Genomic DNA, 18,943 nt, shown 5'->3' on the forward strand with positions numbered 1-18,943 from the left:
CTGATTTTTCTCATATTGTTTCACTTACTAGAAAAACCTCAGATCAATGAGAAAATTTCCGAACCATTGCTTATACTGTAAAGTGAGCTCTTCTTTTTGGAAAAGGAAACTTGAAGGGGCCATGAAGAGAAGTAACTACACCAGTGAAACAGTGTCTTGTGGCTTCATGACCTAGCTCTTCTCTTCCCATGCTGAAATATTGGAGGAGGGTAGAATGTCATAACTGGAGAAAATAACCAGAGGGACCAAAGTAAACAAATACAAATTTATTCTTTTTAAAGCAGAATTCAAGGATAAAATGGGAAAAGCACCACAGTGAGTGGCAATTGATGTTAACCCATTTGCTCCTAGCCCCGACCATTAATCCCAAACTTTTGGACAATTGCATGCCATTCTTGACACCTCCTCCCCAACCCCATCCCTAATTTTCATCCTTTTGATTCGTTCCTACAGCCAGCAAACAGCACAGCCGATTTCAGTCTGCCCTTAATACTGCCGTGGGAACAGCAAGGCCATTCATCAGGTCTCCTCCCAAACATGACAAGTGAGGAGGAGAAGGACAGGAGCCCTGGCCTAGAGTCACAAGTGTCAAAACAGTAAGAAGTACCTCTTTGTTCCAAGTACCAGCTTTCTGCAGGGCGGTCCACAGATTGGGCTACCCAGCTGAGGAGCTAAATGCCCACAGACCTAGGGGAGTGCCTCCAGGTTCTCTCCCAGGACTATTCATAATAAGGCAGCAACTTGGCTGGCTAGCTGTCAACAGTGTCAAGGGAAATCGGATGGAATTACTGCCAATGAAAATATGAGTTCAAAAAATGCTCTAGCCTGAAGCTGGACATGAAGCCCCGAAACCCTTTTAAAACACATACCCCACACACCCCAGGAAGCAAGGATATAACTTAGAACTAATCTGGTGATAAAGATCTCCCGGGCTTGGCCTCTGCCTTTCCCCTAAGTTTGTTTTTAACTACTGTGCTCTGCCAGACCAGTTCACAAAACACCTGCAATTCTCAAGCAGGTTCCTCCATAGGGAAAGACTGCCTCACTCTGGGACTTGAGAGATACATTGAGAGCCTTCATTCCAACCTTTGCATTCTGAAGAGAAGGGCACATTTCCTCCTTGTCGGAACACTCTCTAGGAAACGACCTGGGTACCACAGCCTTATGTTTTCCAGCCAGTCAGCCTTCCCTAACAATTGCCAATCAATGCTCTAGCTGAAAGCACAGCTACCCTCCCAATGGCTCATTGTTCTCTATCGAATTCTGTCCAGAATAAATTGCCTCCACTATTCGATAACAAGTCCAGTAAACACGTTCCTCATCACTGATACTAATCTCTTAAGTCAGAAGGTTTTTCTTAGGCTCCTAACCCAGCAACTCACTCGCTACCTCTCAGTCACACCTTACACAAGACTCCTTTAGGAGTTACAACACACAACTTCCCCCAAAACATAGAACGCATCTTTGCTAACTTCATCCCCAGTGTGGATTTACACTGTCCAAGGAGCCTTTTTCATCGCGACATGCCAGCTGCCTACGTGTGCAGCCAGGACTGCTAGTGGACCCTTGAGCCATGTACTCACCTCCGCATTGCAGCGAAACACAAGCTGGCCAAGTGCCAGTGACTCCCCTAGCGAGGCTTCAACCCTGACTTGCTGCTTCGGACTACCTCCAGCACAAATCCTACATGACAAGATCAACGTCTTTTCTACCAATTCCAGTCCAACGCAGTTGTCACAGACCCTCAGCAGCCTCAGAGCTCTTTAGTGGAGGCTAAGGAAAGGACTCCCATAAAAGATCGCTCCGTAGTAGCTGTCCTCTGCAGGCGTAGGGAGGCACATACTTGATAGTTTCTGAGTCCTCTGTTCCACAACAAACGTATCTGAATACTGCCCACAATCCAGGCCCCTACAAAGATGCCTCATTCTGATGATGCCCTGGCTCTGTGTTTGATGCTTGCTTACCAAATGCTCATCACATAAACGGATACCCAGTTATTGGGCCCAGAGACCTCCAGACATAAATTTTGACCCCTAAACCTGTAGCTTAGTTGTGGAGAATGCAATCTTGGCTTCTTGAGTCAAGCTACTGCTCTATGTACCCAGAATAAATCAGTCTAGGATCCTAGCAGTTCTACATGCTGGCCATGGCTAGGTTTATAAACCAGAACTCCAACCATCTCACTCCTACTGACCTTGGTGACAACCACTGCATTATGTAAGGCCATGAGCTAGACTTTAGGAACTTAGGGGACCATAGTATCTATTGTATGTCTTAGCCTGGCAAAGGCTATCATACACCTTTTGTTCCTTCTTTTCTGTGTGGAATGGGTAGAGGTTGGATGTCTTCTCTTTTGGCTCCTAAATCACAGTTTAGGGGTGGCCAGAAAAAAAAAAATCCCTAAGGACCAAGTCTCAGTGGAACAAAGTTTGGAATTAGTGAAGAGAACAGAATGTCTCTTCCTGTTTGATTACTCTGTGGCCACGGACGTCCACTGCTTTGGTATTAAGGTCAGCTCACCTCAAATGTCAATGGAGAGAAACATCCCAGGGCACAGGCAGGGTGGATCTAGCTTCCCAACCAGAGACTGAGAGAGACTAACAAAGAGCAAGGCAGGGCACTAATTCTTCCAGAAGTATTAGAATTTAATGTGTGAATGAGGCTGGGAGAGCACTGGTGTCCAGTAGATATGTAGAATAGAGATGGATGGATGGGTAAACTCAAAATTTAGTCAATTGCATGGCTCTGGGGAGGAAGCTCTCTTCTGGAGAAAGTAGCCCAAGTGGGCTCTGGCTCCATTCCAAGTTCCCCAGCCAACTCTTCCCACCTCCACACTCTATTTGGAACAGTTGCTGGACAAAGGAATCGCGGTATATACAGTCTAGGAAAAGTTAGTTCATTCTTAGGACTGGGTTCACATTTCAGAGTTAGCAACAGTTTTATGCATAGGAAGACCTTGCTGCTATCTGGATGGAATGTGGCCAGTTTGCTGATTCAAGTCAAGTGGCTTTTAGGCAGGCACCACTATTCAGGCTGGTCAGTTGGAACTTTCCAGTGAACAGCTGGGGGCAGTCAGCCACCTCACCTAACCCAGCCTACGCTCTCAAATGGTTATAGCTTGGAGAGTGGCAGGCTCACATTCCCCTAGGATAGAAGGTTTCTTTTCCTCTTACCCAAGGAGAGAGAGAGCGAGCGAGCAAGGCATCCTTGTTGAAGAGAGTGCCACTCCTGCCCCAGATCTGTGAGGACAGACTCAGAAGACCAAAGAGTGGCTTCATATGGGTACGAGAGCATCTCAAGAAGTCTCTTGGGATGCCAAGGTCTTCAGGAAACAGGAGGATCGGGGGTAGGGACTAGAAACCCACAAGAATGTCTTTAATGGTCCCAAATACAGGGTGGAAGCACAGCCACGGTGAATTGTTCCTCCATCAGAGAAGATCTGATAGGTACTGTGGCGGGAGGAAGTTACATGGTTGAGTAAGAACCATGTAGGTAGAATTCTGAAGGTGAAAACCATGCTCTGTAGCTGAAGTAGTAGGACATACACTGCCCAGACTTCCCTAAGGGGCACTTTGGATGGGTGTCTCAAGGATACCCATTTGCCTCTTCCAAGTGGGCCAAAGAGTAGGCCTAACCCCTCCGGGGGTCCATAATGCAGACACCCTGGGGCCATTATGCTTTCCTCTCCATGATTCCATGGAGGACAGAAAGGGGCCAGTGGGCACTGCTCAGCTCTGCAAGGCAATTCTCTGGTCCTCCTCTGGATGACAAGTGTGATTTGCCTTTGCCTGGGCTGCAACAGCAGGATAACATAGGGACAGGCTCAGTCTTAAGGATTAATGGGACCCTCTCTAGAGGAAGCCCACCTGTCCTCCCCCCCCCCACATCTCACATACCATCAGATCCCCTGCTGCTGCCCCAGGTCCAAATATCTCTGGTTGAGGAATGTGGGGCCAGTGGGTAGTGGAAAGGTTGGGCGGAGGTTGAGGGAAGGCTTTGACAAGAATCAGGAAAGGAAAAGGACTACGGGATGAGGATCTGACTCCATCAAGAGGCCAGCAGGGTGTTCGCCGTCACGTCGGAGCTTCGCACACTGGGGAAGGCATGACGGAGCTTCTCCATGATGTCTTCTAAGCATAGGCTGACATCCTGACTCTTTGACCCCACATCATCTACGTTGGAAGAGAGAAATCGAGGAAGACTTCTTGAGATTTCCTTTATAAGAAGGAAGCCAAGAGGCGGAAGCAAGCTGCTGCGAGCTGGACAGTGGGTCAAGAGTATTCGCACCCTCCCATTTGAAAGACTAGTATGTAGGAGGCACTCACTAGATATTTTTCTTAGAAGACACATATGAGAGAAACCGTTAAGAAATCAATTATACACATCCCTAATCCCAAGCTCTAGTAAAACTTTGGGCAGGCAATCAAAGCAAGGACCAATCGCTGGAGGAAGGGGATGGAAGGCCTAGATGGGGGGACTTACCTGCTGCCTCAGAGTCTGGAGTAGTCTGGCCCTTCTCCCGGGGATGACTGCCTTCTGACTGGTGTGGAGAGGAAGCTAGGGATGAGCTTGCAGAACCATTGCCGTCTGACTCCGTAGGTGGCTAGCAAGAGGTAAGGCATGATTTAAGTGGCTTTGGCTTCCTAACCTCATTCTTAGACTCCTGAGCTTCAAAAGAGACCTTAGAGACCTCATGCCCAGCCTTATGCCCCGGGTCTTTAAGAAGCTTTTCATAGTGCCATAAACCATGACTTTCTCCTTTAAGAAAGCTCTTAGACCGTTTAATTATCAATTAAATTCTTCCTTTAACAACAAGATGAGTCAAAAGCTCCTGGTTCCTCTTTTTTTTCTTCTCTTTTTTTTTTTTTTTTTTTTTTTTTTTTTTTGGTTTTTTGAGACAGGGTTTCTCTGTGTAGCTTTGGTGCCCGTCCTGGATCTCACTCTGTAGCCCAGGCTGGCCTCGAACTCACAGAGATCTACCTGGCTTTGCCCCCTGAGTGCTGGGATTAGAGGCGTGCGCCACCACCGCCGCCCGGCCTGGCTCCTGGTTCTTACAGGAATGGCATTACACCTAAAGGTCTCTTGCTGTCATTTCCACTATAATTAAGTTGTTTGGAGCCCCAGTTTCTCTGGAGTTTGGCCGCTGCACACCGCATTCTCAGCTCATGACACAACAGCGTAAGTCAGACAACTCAAGGGATTCATTAAATACTGTCTCTGGCACTAGAGAGGGCAATGAAATACATGTCACAAAAAAGGAGAATGGGGGGCTGGTGGGGGGGGAGGAAGGGAATGAGCTTGAGGGGGCACAGAGGAGGGCAATGGGGAAGGAGAGTAGATGAGAACGAAGTATGATCGCACAGATATGTACAAAAAGGCCATGAGGAAAACACTACTTTGAATGTTAACTTAAAAATTGGTCAAGAAAAAAAAAAAGGCTGTACTTTGGATAATCCAGAGACAGGGTGCCACCATCTGCTGCACACGATGACAATGACAGTTAACTATTTCATTGGTGGACTATATTCCTGCTATCTTGCTGAATCCTGCGCTACGTATTATTTAATTGTTTGTTTGTGTGATTTTCAAGACAGGGTTTCTTTGTGTAGCCCTGACTGTCCTGGAACTCACTCTGTAGCCCAGGCTGGCCTCGAACTCACAGAGATCTGCCTGCCTCTGTCTCCCCAGTGCTGGGATTAAAGGTGTGCGCCACCACCGCCCGGCACATTATTTGATTTTTAGGATGATTACAATCTTATGATGCTGGTGGCATTACTTTTTAAATTTTTATTATTATTACTACTGGGTATATGTGTGTGGTGTGTGTAAACTCATATATGCTACAGAGCATATGTGTAGGCCATAGGGCAACTTTGTGGAGTTAGTTTTCTCTTTCCACCTTTACATGGGTTCCAGGGATTGAACCCAAGTTGGCTGGCCTGCGTGGCAAGGACTGTACTGGCTGAGCTATCTTGCTGGTCCTTTAAGAAAAGATTTGTTTTCATTTTTATTTCTGTGTATGCATCTGTGAGTGTATGCCACATGTGTGTGGGTACTTCCAGAGGCCAGAAGAAGGTGTCCGGTCCCCGGACCTGGAGTTACTCATTTGTGAGCTGCTTTACATGGGTGCTGGGCAGCTGAACTCAGCTCCTCTGGAAGAGCAGCAAGCTTTCTCAACCGCTGGGCCATCTCTTCAGCTCCAGTATTTTGTTTCCCTTAAAAAAATGTAGCTAGTATTGTCATCACCTCCATTTAAAGACAACTGGGGCCGAGTAAGGTTAAAGAACGTTCCCAGCACCTCCCAGTCACTAACTGACAGCATAGATTCAAAGCCGGGCTGTCGGGCGCCCCCAGAGCTGCCTAACCTCCCAGAGACAGAAAGGGCAAAATGCAACAAAAGAGCAATCTTGTAAAATATTTCTCTTGCCAAACCTGTCCAAGCCTGAAAATGCCACATTTTTGGATTGTGTGTTGGTGTGTATGTGTGCGTGCGTGAGCACACATTTATTTGAGTGTTACATGTATGTGGAGGCCAGAGAACGACTTTGGGTGTGAGTCCTCAGGTGTTGTCCACCGTTCTTTTCTGTTTTCTTTCCTTCGTTTAAAGAGACAGAGTCATTCTCGGGCCTGGAACTCACCGAGTAGGCTAGGCTGGCCAGCAAGCACCAGTAACCCACGTCCCTGGCACGGGGATCCAAGTGTGTGTTACCACATCTGTTTTTTTTTTTTTAATGGTCTCTGCAGATCCAGCCTAGGTGCTTGTGCTTGGTGCTTTACTGTCTGAGCCGCTTTGTTGCAGGTAGTTTTGGAAGTGTGTTCTTTTAATACCAGATTCTAATGGGCTATGAACTAGGAAGTCCTTCCTCTGCCTCCAGGCCGGATGTAGCTTGGGAGGGACACACAGACATGGTATGGAAGTGGATGGGAAGAGGACTGGTTAAGGATGTAGCCATACTGCCCATTTTCATCCTTCTTCATCCCTTCATCCCCATTGCCAGTCAGCTCTTCTCAAGAAGTCACCTGACTGTGCCACAGCCAAGGGGCGCTGTCTCTTGCCTCTGCTGCACCCCAGCTCTCTATGTCCTCTTCCTGAGCCAGGGACTGCCCTCCTCCTCCATCTCCAGCCTCACCTGCAGGAGCAGCTCCCTCAGGCGCTGCAGTTGAGACTCTAACTGCTTGTTGTGGTCTTCAAGGATCTGCATGCGCGTCTCCAGGCGGCTCTTGTGCTGCCGCAGGATCCTGGCTTCAGCCAGAAGCTCTTCATTGCGGTGGTCTGGCGTCACCGCATTGAAGCCCTCGGTCAGGGTGGGGGCCTCTGCCGCTTCTTCGTGCTGCCATTTCAGGCGCCTCAGCTCTCCCTGGAGAATCCTGCCATGGACATGGAAGCCAAGACCTAGGGCTTTAACAGGGTCAGCTCGCTATCCAGATTCTACAGGTCCCCTCTTTCCCAAGTGTGAGGGATCACTGCGCTCTCCCAACCCACGCCCTGGCAATGCTCTGCTTGAAATGGCCACAGCCACTTCCTCTCCAGCCTATTTGACATTTACTCTGCCATCCTGAGGCCTCAGAGCAGTGAGCTGACATTTCACACAAGAAATGTCTTAAGGGCTGTGATGCTTTGGGGATTAATTTTGACCTTCAAAAGCAGTTAAGAACATGTTCTACAAATAAAAGAGGCATTAGTGCCAATGGCTTACCTAGTCTACTTATAGATTTTTAGATTCTAAGGGAAGCATAAATAAAGAGATCACCTAGCCTGCTTCTTCTCGCTACAGCCCTGCAACTTGACCTGCTTTAGATGCTCATAATGGGTCATCAAGGCAACACTCCAAAGAGACAGCCTACTTTTAGGCACAATGCTTTCTGTTGTTTGGGCAAACAGAAACACTCGTCCTAGCATTTCCCAGTACCTGCTCCCTATTGCTTTAATGTAGCTGTTCTCAAACCGTCCCCAGTGAGAACCCAGGGTTTTGACCTTAGTTCACTCCATTGTGTAATGATGGGTTGTCCTAATGTTCACAACTGGCCCATAGTTCACATCACTGCCACCCCTTACCCCACAAGTTCAACAACACTCAAACTGATCTCTAGCCTATTCACTGGGATGGACGACTAATTATGTGCTTCATGCTGACAACGTCAACTTTGCTAGAAAAGTCTAAACCCTTACTGTATGTCTTTCCTGGCCTGGTGACACACACTTTGCAAACTAGTCCTCACCTGCACTCCACCACTCAAGGCACACTGTTCTAAGGCTTGCCATTCCAAGGGAGGCATGCGGACCAGTGCCACTAACATCCCTGTCAGCTAGTTAGAAACAGAAACCCAGGCCTCCCACACCGAGGAGTTAGGACTTGCATCTCCCCAAGTTTTGCAATTGACTCCTGTGTACACTAAGGCTCGTAAAGTATTGCTCCAAGAGGCTCTGCAAATGTTTCTTCCCTCCCTCCAAGGGCCTTCAACTTTCCTCAGGCCCATGAAGCCACTTCTTCTTTTGTGGAGGTTAATGCCATCCCTCGTACTTTGTGTCTCCTGGTTTGGAAATGCTGTATGTAATGTCAAAACCCTCTGGGATACTTTCACTCGGTATCAACTAGTTCTTTCTAGTTTTAGTACAGAAAGTTCTTTGAGAACAAGCACAGGCTATAATCTCTTCTGCATTCTTCCAGGGTTCTCTCTACCTGTACCTAGTGGGTACTTGGAAAAGTCAGGATTATATTACATTTGGTCTTCAAAGAAACCCTGGGAAATTGGTATCATTATTATCCCTATTATACGGCTGAGAACATGGAAGATCATAAGATGTAAGTGACTTGATCCAGGTTTTATAACACATTGAAGTATCACTATTGAGACTTAAGCCACCAGGCTCTGGCACCACACAAATTTATGCCATGGCCACACCTACCGGTTCTCATCTTCTAGATGGGCCAAGATCTTCTCTAGCTCCCCCTTGCTTTCTGTCCCCATGCTGCACGGAGCCTGCTGTCCAAAGGCTGCCTCCCTGTCTGTGATGGGGCTGGAGTGCCGCAACAGGTACTGGTCCTCATCTCTGCGTGGGTGTAGGGAGAGGAAAGCAGGCGGTCAGGTGCTGAACACAGACACAAGTCAAGGGATCCGGGTCTCAGATCCCAGCTCAGCCCCTGGGAAATGTGTGCTGGCACATCCACTTTGAAGTCACATCAAGAAAGCCAGGCCTCGAGTTCAGGCTTTGGGAAGTTGAAAGAGGCAGTATCTGAGAGAGGACTGGGAGAGATTTCCGGGATGCTGAGGTTTCTGAGGTCTTCTTGAGTATAATGAGGATATCACTTTTCTTTCTGGGCAGTGTCCCTGTCCCTGTCCCCTTTCCTTCCTTCTCATCTCCCAGAGGGATCGGAGTCCTAGTCAGGACCAGACTGTTCCCCGTAGTCAGCTGTCCCTGGGCCTTCTTCCCAGGCAAGGGACCTCCCTCAGAGGTGCAAGGGCCCCCTCTCAGTGCTCTAACACACTGCTCCCTTAGGGTACACTTCAGTCGAGTCTCTGCTTTCTCCTAGGGTGGCCATGGCATCATATGGGGTTTTGTATCTTGAGCACAAACAACAGCTCTTTTTTGTAACTTCAGACAGGGGCTTTTACCCCCCCTCAAATTTGAGCGTGGAAGGATGGGATCTTGTGATAGAAGGGGCCTGAGTACATGGCTCACTTGACAGATGGAGAATTGCTCCCCTTTCTAAATGGTGTAGTCAGGACGCAGCCTTCCTTCCTCGGAGAATCAAGGACCCTAGCCACCAGCCTCCCATTCCCAAACAGTGGCAGAAGGATCCCAAGGACAGCTATTTCTGGAAAATTAGCAGCTGTGGAAACTCACATGCTGTCATCCGGGGACAAGCTGTCATTAAAAAAGGAACAATTTTGACTTTCCATCTCAGCAAGCCTAGAAAGAAAGAGCCACAGTAGGAGAGAAAGCAGGATGCGGGGTCTGCTTCCACCTCCCGCACACTAATGGCACCCCAGGATACCTGGCTTAGGGAGCTGCCTCCCACCTACCACTACTAAAGGCTGGGCCTTGATGGCCTTGGCACCTTCCACTCTGTATCTCCCCTGGTTCAGTCTGTTTCTCCTTGTCCTTGAACTTGCTACAGTCCCCACCCCATCCTCCACTGAAATGCAGTGGTACCTGCTGGCAAAATGCTCAATTCGAGAGTGTGTGTCAGCGTGTGGCAACATCGGGGAAGAGGCCGGTCTGGAAAAAAAGCAGCAAAGAGTCAGAGGACCAGAGGCAACTGAAATGCTGTCTCCTCACCACGCTCACCCCTCCACTGCCAAGGTGGCAGTGAGATACAAAAAGAGGCTCCTACTCTATTTCTCGGGCCAGAGTCTAAGTCAGCCTGGCTGACGTGCCTCGCGGCTAGGGGTTTTCCCTCGGGAATGTTCTCTGGCTCATCTGGGACTCAGCCCCTTCCCATGCACAGGCTCGGCTCAGCCATCAGTACTCACGTCTCACTGCAGTCAGTCTCCAGCACTGACTGCACAGGCAGGTAACCTCGCTGAGGGTGTTTGCTGAAATACTGCTTTGAGCGGAATTTATTCTTTAAGGTTGTGGCAAAGTCCCTCATGTTTTCACTGGATGTGGTCTGCAGGAAGACAGGACAGAGGGACCCACCCTAGTGGCTTCCAGACACCATGAGGTGTTGGGAGTCTTCCACTAGAGCACAGAATGTGACTGGCATCCCAATGTTGTTTGTGCCTACCATAACTGCTGCCCCCACCCCACCCCCGTCCCCGTCTAAATGTCTCAAAGAATATACCCTTAACTCTGAACTCTGGGAAGGGAGACTGGAGGGGTGAGGGCCAGAGTGAGGAGGAAGGAGAATTTCCATGTGAAACTTTAAATACCTCTAGCTGCAGAGTTTGACTCTTTTGCAGTAAGCATGCAATTGCTACATTTTATGATAACGCTGTTTTGGTTTTTTTTTTGGGGGGGGGGTTTGCCATTATGCTGGGCTTGTTCAGGTAACCGTACTGTTGAAAGTTCATGGGTTCTTTGCTGCCAAACACAGAAGACACTGTCTCACAGCAGGTGTCCTGGGCTTCCAGATCTTACGATCTTTCCATGCCCCTTTCTGTGATTGTCCCTAATCTTACGTGCAGGGTTCATGTTGAAGATCAGTCAGCTGGAGTCGGGCCGCCCACAGTCACTTATGATCTACATTTTGATTAGTTGTGGATCTCTAAAATAGTATCCATAGTGACAATACCAGCTGACATGCCAACACAGATGGAAATTCCACATGGTCCCACCCTAGATGAAGAGCTACAAGGGGTCAATGCCTGCTGAGAGAGAAAGAACCACTCCCACAGAGTGGTTGTCCAATCCCAAGTGGTCAGCCATGGACATACTAGCAAAACTAAATGGACTCAGTAGGTTGTATATACATGTGTGCACATATATGTGTATATATATATATGTGTGTGTATGCATATATATGCAACAATAATTAAAGAGGGGACACCGGGCTGGGTGGTGGTGGCGCACGCCTTTAATCCCAGCACTTGGGAGGCAGAGCCAGGCGGATCTCTGTGAGTTCGATGCCAGCCTGGACTACCAAGTGAGTTCCAGGAAAGGCGCAAAGCTACACAGAGAAACCCTGTCTCGAAAAACCAAAAAAAAAAAAAAAAAAAAAAAAAAAAAAGAGGGGACACCGGAAAAGTTGGAGGGGCAACAGTATGTAGATGCAGCCCTCATTTATGAAGTTCTCAAAAAATAAGATTATTATATAAAAATCTTTTTAATGACTAAAATTTGAAATTTTGCTTATTTGCTGTGCATGTGTGTTTGCATGCACACACTATGATATGCAAGCGGTCAGAGGACAACGTGCAGGAATTGGTTCTCTTCTTCTACCATGTATGGTCAAGGCATCGAACTCCAGTCATCAGGCTTGGCAGAAAGTGCCTTCACCTGCTGTGCCATCTTGCTGCCCCTTTTCTCCAAATTCCAGGGATGGAGAAGACGAACAGGAGGCTGAGGATTATCAGCTTACCTCTTCTAGCTAGTTTTCTCTGCTTGCCCTTTATAATGTTTTACGTAAATGATAAGAAATGGGAATTGAAGGGCATGGCCCCTACTCCATGGGCTCACATCTTCTGTGCTTAAACAATTTGAAGATAACACCTTAGAAAAGTGGATTATAGAGAAACAGGTTGAAATGGAGAGGCAGGGTGGGAGAGAAAGTCAGTTGGAGTGTACTTGAGGTTCTGAAAGAATCTAAGAGCACTGCTATACTGTGGGGTCCGATTCCCAGCACCCACATGGCAACCCACACTGTTTGTCACTCCAGTTCCAAGGGACCTGACACCCTCTTCTGGCCTCTTCAGGCACCAGTCGCGCAAGTGGTCCACAGACATACATGCAGGCAAAGCATCCAGATGCATAAAATTAAAAATGAATAAATCTGAAAAGACATCGAGGGATCGAGCTCAGGAGGCTACACGGGTAGCAACCCTGTGGCTGAGTTCACCGAAGCTGACCAAGATGGGCTCAGGCGGCTGCGAAGGGAAGGCTGCCCATGGAAACCAAGTACAATTTGTGAGTTGAGACTAAAAAATCTTTCTCCTTTTAATGGACTGAGTAATTTGAGCACAGACTTTGGTACTGTCAAGAAGGGGTAGAAAATAGCCCGGCAGTGGTGGTGGCGCAGGCCTTTAATCCCAGCACTCGGGAGGCAGAGGCAGGCGGATCTCTGTGAGTTCGAGGCCAGCCTGGGCTACCAAGTGAGTTCCAGGAAAGGCGCAAAGCTATACAGAGAAACCCTGTCTCGAAAAACCAAAAAAAAAAAAAAAAAAAAAAAAAAAAAAAAAAAAGAAGAAGGGGTAGAAAACAAACAAACAAACAAACAACAAAGTAGCAAGAAAAGACCCAATGCCTCAGTATAGGAGCCATCCGAGAAGCTAGCCTGGAAAACTCACATGAGAAGAGGAGGGGGTACCTGGAACCCCCTTGCTCTTTTTTTTCCCGCTGGGACATCTTTCTGCAGCAAAACAGCTAATGCTGATTAAAAGACTAAGAGTGCCCTCAGTCAACAGCAGTCCCAGGGACAGAGAAGCTGTGACGGAAGACTAGAGGGGCCCGAATCCTCCAAACCAGCGAATCCCTGCTACTCAGGGAATGTTCCACCAGGAGAGCTGCCACGTGCCAATGCTATGCAGAGGCCCAAAGCCTGGTGTCTGAGAGACAGATGCCCAAGCCTCCCTCCTGGTGCAGAGACTCCTTACCGGTGTGTAATACTCCATGATGGGATAGTGGAGCTTGTTGCCTTTGCTGGCCCTGCCTGTCAAGAAGCAGGTCTGGCAGATATCCACGTTAAACTGTTTCAGACTCCGGTACCTTGGGGAGAGAAGACAAATCCAGTGTCACAAGACACTTGGGGTCACAAAGACAATCCAGTGTATCACAGTTGCCGTGGGATGTCTTTCTGTATGCTGTGAGTGTGTGTGGGTTCCATTTGATAATAAAGAAAGCTGCATTGACCTATGGAAGGTCAGGATAAGGTTAAGCAGCACATTCAGACTGAAGACAAGACGAAGAAGGGCGGGGTCAGGAGAGACGCAGGCTGCTGCTGAAGGAGCAACAAGTTGCCAGCAACCAGTAACGCTGTGGCCATGTGACAACATATAGATTAATAAGAATGGGTTAATTTAGATGAAAGAGCTAGCAAGAGGCCTGCACCATTAAGCCATACAGGCTGTAATTAATATTAAGCCTCTGAGTGATTATTTTATGAGTGGCTGTGGGACCTCAGGGCTAGGCGGGATCGGAGAAACTTCTGGCCACACACTGACTTCACCATTTCCGCAGTCCAAATACCCACACAGAAGGGCATGGGGCTCAACCTACTATACCTAGCAATATGAAGTCCTCAACATGTGAACAGCTTTATTCTACAGACCGCAAATCCCCATGAAACCACAAGTCTCAGGTCCCAGTAAGTGTAGGAAAGGGCATTACTTCAGCCACAGTTTAAAGGGAGCCAGTCGGAGTAAACATCTTGCCACCTCCTTCTAAAGGCAGGCTAACCTTCCCTAGTCCTAGTAGCATGGAAGAGTGAAATGCCTGGCCTTCAGTAAGCCACTATCTATCCCTGGGTTTACAGCTAAACGGCCAGGTTTTCTTGGGCAGTCATCTTGCACTTCCGTGTCTAGTTTGCTCAAGTTATAAAAAGCAGAGTGTATGTAGGGACAGTTATATGTTAGCACTCTAAAAAGCGAAAAGGTTGAATGGATTGAGGCGGGCACTCAGTGCTTGCCTAGCACGTCCAAGACCCCGGGTTCTGTCTTCAGCAGCGTACTGATAAGCTTTAGGCATTTTCTGAGATCAGTTAGCTTTGTGGAGGGAGGAGTGGATTATAATCAGGGAGGCTCCCAATGAATTTCAATGCTGTTTTACCCCGTCAGCTTGGCTCTGGTATGCACTACAGCGTGCTGCAGTCAGTCGACACTGTAACATACCGCCATCTAGGAAGTTCATAGCTGAGAGGAATGTGCAATTAACTTACGGAAAGCCTCATGAAGTTTGTAGGTTTATGACTTTGTGTTGGGCTACACTCGTAGCCATCCTCAGCTGCAGAGCTGAAGGTTGTTCACACCTACCAGGCTGTTTACTTCTATGGTACTGGTTGGGTCTCTTTTGTGAGAAATCTTGCCATGGTTGCTCAGGCTTTGCTGGCAGAGTCTGCTAATCCAGAAACCCCTTATGGGGCATTGACAAAATACCCCAGATTTTAAAGATTTATTTACTATGTATTTTATGTGTATGGGTACGTTGTCTGCATGTAAGTCTGCACACCAGAAGAGGACATTGGATCCTATTATAGATGGTTGGGAGCCACCATGTGGTTGCTGGGAATTGAACTCGGGACCTCTGGAAGAGTAGTCAGTGCTCTTAACTTTTGAGCCATCTCTCTAGCCCCTCAGATTTTTAGATTAGAGATATGTGAGCTTCATCTGCATGGTGGAAATGCTATAAACATGTGAGTATGTGTATCTTTTCAATTCTGCACTAGGATCTGTTATGTGTAACTGATTGTTCATTTATGACGGGATTATTTATATCACAAATGGTATAAATCAGGCTTTCTCTTTTTCCTTTCTTTCTGGGCAGTTGATGGTGAAATATTTGCTGACTCAACATCTGGTACATAGTTTTTTTTTAAAAAAAAATAATGTTTACTATATATTTCTAAAAATCTGTAGTACTTTGTATTACAACTGGAAAAAATTATTTCCTTTCTAATTTTTCAGAAGTTAAACATTTTTCAATTAAAAAGTTCCAACAAGCTGGGCGGTGGTGGTGCACGCCTTTAATCCCAGCACTCGGGAGGCAGAGCCAGGCAGATCTCTGTGAGTTCGAGGCCAGCCTGGACTACCAAGTGAGCTCCAGGAAAGGCGCAAAGCTACGCAGAGAAACCCTGTCTCGAAAAAACAAAAATAAATAAATAAATAAATAAATAAATACATAAATAAATACATAAATAAATACATAAATACATAAATAATAAATAAAAGGTTCCAACAATACACCAATAACACACCATAGATAAATTATAAACATAACTATTAAACAATGCCGTTTTGTACCCATTGTTGCATCCCATGATATTTTTCTCATCCCAGCAGGCGTTCGGTCCCATACCTGAACCCCTTGATGGGGCACTGCCTGCAGATAGAGCACTTGGTCTGGTGCTTTACTTGCTCAGCAATGGTGACCCGATGCAGAACGGCCAGCCACACCATAGACTGGGGCTCCAAGTTGACCCACTCTAGGAACTGGGACGCTTCAATGACTGGCTTGCCAGTGCTCTAGAGAAATAAGAAATCCAATGGCTATGACCCGGCCCAAGTAGCTTGCTGCTTGAATGTCAGCCAGCTCTTAGTGAAGCAGGGAAACCAGCCCCCCTCCAGACATGTTCACCTTCTGCCTTGTCTTAATGGACACCCTCCAGAGGACCATTAGTTCTGTTGTCCCATCTCAAAAAAAGCCCCTTTACCTCGCAGTACTTTGCACCGGAAGCTAAGATGCTGGGTTCCCTCCCTTCCACTCACCACTCCTGCCATCTCCCTTCCGTCCTTCCGTGAGTCTATAGCTCCATACTTACAAAACGAAAGCAACTGCGGACACTGGGCTCCACATTGCTGCCCCCAAATGCTGCCACTTCGCCCAGCTGACGGGGCACTTGAATGGCTTCATGAAGCAGGGCACCGAGATGGCGTTGGTCACACTGGCTGCTGGAATTGGCCACTTGGCTGAAGAGGTCTGCGGGGCCCATCGTCAACCATAGCCAGCCCCAATTTAGGAAGGGCCAGAGGATGGTGTGAGGCAGAAGAAGCAGGAAAGGATGGCAGAGAAAGAGCACATTGCTGAACTAATGACTTTTGAAACCGGAAAATCCAGAAATTCATCCCCAATCCCCAGGTGTTCTAAAAAGAGCATCCCTGAGTTTGGGGTAGGGGAATCAGACAGACACAAATAGGGCATCATCAATGGGAGAGGAAGGGTCGGCGGAAATGGACAGACAGGGAGAGAACAGGGGAGAGAGTGACGAAGAGGTAGAATTCAGGAGAACAGAGGAGAAAGAAATTAACAAATAGATACTGATGGGGAGGCAGGGGGAGAGAGAAAGACAGAGAGGGGAGGGAAGAGAAAGAGAGAGAAGAGAGAGGAGAGGACAGGAGGGGTGTGTGTGTGTGTGTGTGTGTGTGTGTGTGTGTGTGTGTGTGTGTGAAAGAAAGAGACAGAGACAGAGACAGAGAGACAGAGAGAGAGCACCAAGTAGCACAGTACCAGACCCAGATGTCGCACTCCTGGGAAAGGAGATGCCTCTGGGTGTGGGAATGGGCACTAGGCAGCGTTTCCCACCCTCAAGAGAGGGCAGCTCTTCTAGGATCTCCTCAGGCCCAGGCCAACAACCTTGGGCAGCTCCCCTCTGGACATATCATCCATTGCTTCAAACCTCACCTAGGACCTGGAAGGGGGACTGAAAAGCATCACCAGGTGACGCAAGCACTCCTCTGTGGAGTCCAAAGGTCTGAATTCTGCATACTTTGTGGCCTCCCCCCCCCCCCCCCCCCGCCTCCAAGCCTCCCCCCGCCCCCGGCACCACTGCAGATGCTGGACTTATACTCACACTGAAGTTTTTCTTTCACTTCAGTACCACACAGGCATGCGATGCCAGTCTTAAAGGACAACGCTCGCATCTTTCCACTGCGACCACTATGTTTCAAGGGGGAGACAGACAACATGAATGCATGTGAAGGGCTAGTATCTTGGCAGTCTTTTTTCCTCAGTGGTTTGACCCAGCAGCCAACCATGCCCTAAGCTGAACTGATCCAAGTACACCATGGGAGCAAATTCTTCCCACTGTGTCCAGTGGAGATGCCCTATTGGATTGATTTGGGAGGTTTCCAGGACTGAAAGCTTTTACCTATCAAAAACATTGAGGAGCCAGTTGAGGCTCATGTCTACACACAGTGGCACATTGACCAGGATGCCTCTTTCCTCTTCCAGTCGTTCATACAAGGCAGTCAGGCAGTGAATGACCTCCACCACATCCATCACATGTTCACTGGCCTGCAGGTCGTGCTCATTGAAGATCTCCAGAGCCGTAGTCAAAGTTACCAGATCCACTGGAAAGGAAAGAAGAAAAGGGAAATACAGCCCAGAGAAGAAGCCAAGGGAACCGATGAGGCAAGGCCACGGTATCATCAAATCTGGTACCAGCTCCAAACCAACCATTTGAAAATGCCATAAACTTATCCTTTACCGTGATCCCCATCCCATGGAAGAGCAAGGTAACAAGAGGCCGCCCAAGTTAATGTAGCATGTCTCTGTATACATAACTTCCTTTACATGAGTTTTGAGAAAATGGCGTGATGTGAATGGACACACCTCTTAGGTTGTGCTAACTACCAGGGGATCATGTCCTATTTTAAGTTTCTCTGCTTTCAAAAGCCTCTTTTGTCTTTTAAACTAATTTCAGAGGCATAGAGGACTGCTACCTGGGCCTTGTTCATAATAGGCCCTCTATCACTGAGCTCAGCCCTCAGTCACTGAGCTCAGCCCTCAGCCCAACATCAGTTTCAACTGAAAGCAGATTTGTCCATGGATCCTGTTCTAGGAAGCTTAGTCCTGCTTCCAAAGGGTCGTGCATGGCTGAGTGAATGTTACATACACCAGGAAGATATTTGAATTACCTGTGATGTGGAGTCAGCCTACCTAGCTGGGACAGGAAGTTTAAATGAACAGGAAGTACTCCTAAGCAAGGCCAGAAGAGACAACACATTTGCAGCATGCTGAAGCCCAACTACAGACACTTGTTTTAACAGTTCTGTTGCTGTCTCTAATAACCCCAGGATGGTCAGCCATGAAGCAGATGCTGCCTGCTGCAAAGCTGGCTAGGGAAAACGGACTAAGAATCAGATAGCTGTGGAGTTACTTTGAAAACAAGGCTGGGGTGTGAGGTGAATGAAAAGGTCAAGTTTTCACAGCCAGTATGTTCGAGTATTTGCAGAGTTCCCATCAAAGCAATCAATGACTGGCCAGGGAAGGGTGCAAGGGCGAAGAAGCAGCCAGGTGAGGGAGAGGAGGACGGGAGTAAAAGCCATGGGGAAGACCATGAGGACATACGGCGCAGGGCCTTCTGGACTCTGCGGAGCTTCATGGCAGTCCGATAAGCTGAGAACTTAATGTTGTTCAGATCAGCTGCAAAGAACAGAAAGAGACTCGCTTAGATCAGAGAAATGTACAGAAGAACAAGGGTCGACAAGGATATGTGTGAGTGAGGGCTGGTAGTGGAAGTGAGCGCTGATGTGGCCACCAGAAAAACAACTTGGTATTACCCAGTAAAGTGGAACGCATTCATCCTGCCATCAAAGCAGCTATAATCCCCAGCAGTGATATGCAAACACT

The 18,943-nt window shown here is 47.8% G+C and overlaps 1 protein-coding gene across 3 annotated transcripts in view; it reads right to left on the reverse strand.

Annotated features, from left to right (window-relative positions):
• Nucleotides 1-252: 252 nt before the first annotated feature.
• Nucleotides 253-18,943, reverse strand: part of Drp2 (dystrophin related protein 2) — a 53,169-nt gene continuing 34,478 nt past the window's right edge. For all 3 annotated transcript variants that reach the window (XM_006986427.4, XM_042268974.2, XM_016005006.3), the window contains 13 exons: nt 18,662-18,736; nt 17,460-17,661; nt 17,163-17,248; nt 16,134-16,291; nt 15,671-15,837; nt 13,255-13,366; nt 10,477-10,613; nt 10,157-10,222; nt 9,848-9,913; nt 8,909-9,052; nt 7,131-7,368; nt 4,483-4,603; nt 253-4,172 (listed from right to left, as the gene is read on the reverse strand). In XM_006986427.4, the coding sequence (XP_006986489.1) occupies nt 4,048-4,172; nt 4,483-4,603; nt 7,131-7,368; nt 8,909-9,052; nt 9,848-9,913; nt 10,157-10,222; nt 10,477-10,613; nt 13,255-13,366; nt 15,671-15,837; nt 16,134-16,291; nt 17,163-17,248; nt 17,460-17,661; nt 18,662-18,736 (1,697 nt within the window). In that variant the 3' untranslated portion in view covers nt 253-4,047. The remainder of the gene's footprint in view (nt 4,173-4,482; nt 4,604-7,130; nt 7,369-8,908; nt 9,053-9,847; nt 9,914-10,156; nt 10,223-10,476; nt 10,614-13,254; nt 13,367-15,670; nt 15,838-16,133; nt 16,292-17,162; nt 17,249-17,459; nt 17,662-18,661; nt 18,737-18,943) is intronic.

This window comes from Peromyscus maniculatus, chromosome X, assembly GCF_049852395.1.
Source record: "Peromyscus maniculatus bairdii isolate BWxNUB_F1_BW_parent chromosome X, HU_Pman_BW_mat_3.1, whole genome shotgun sequence".
Classification (NCBI taxonomy): domain Eukaryota; kingdom Metazoa; phylum Chordata; class Mammalia; order Rodentia; family Cricetidae; genus Peromyscus; species Peromyscus maniculatus.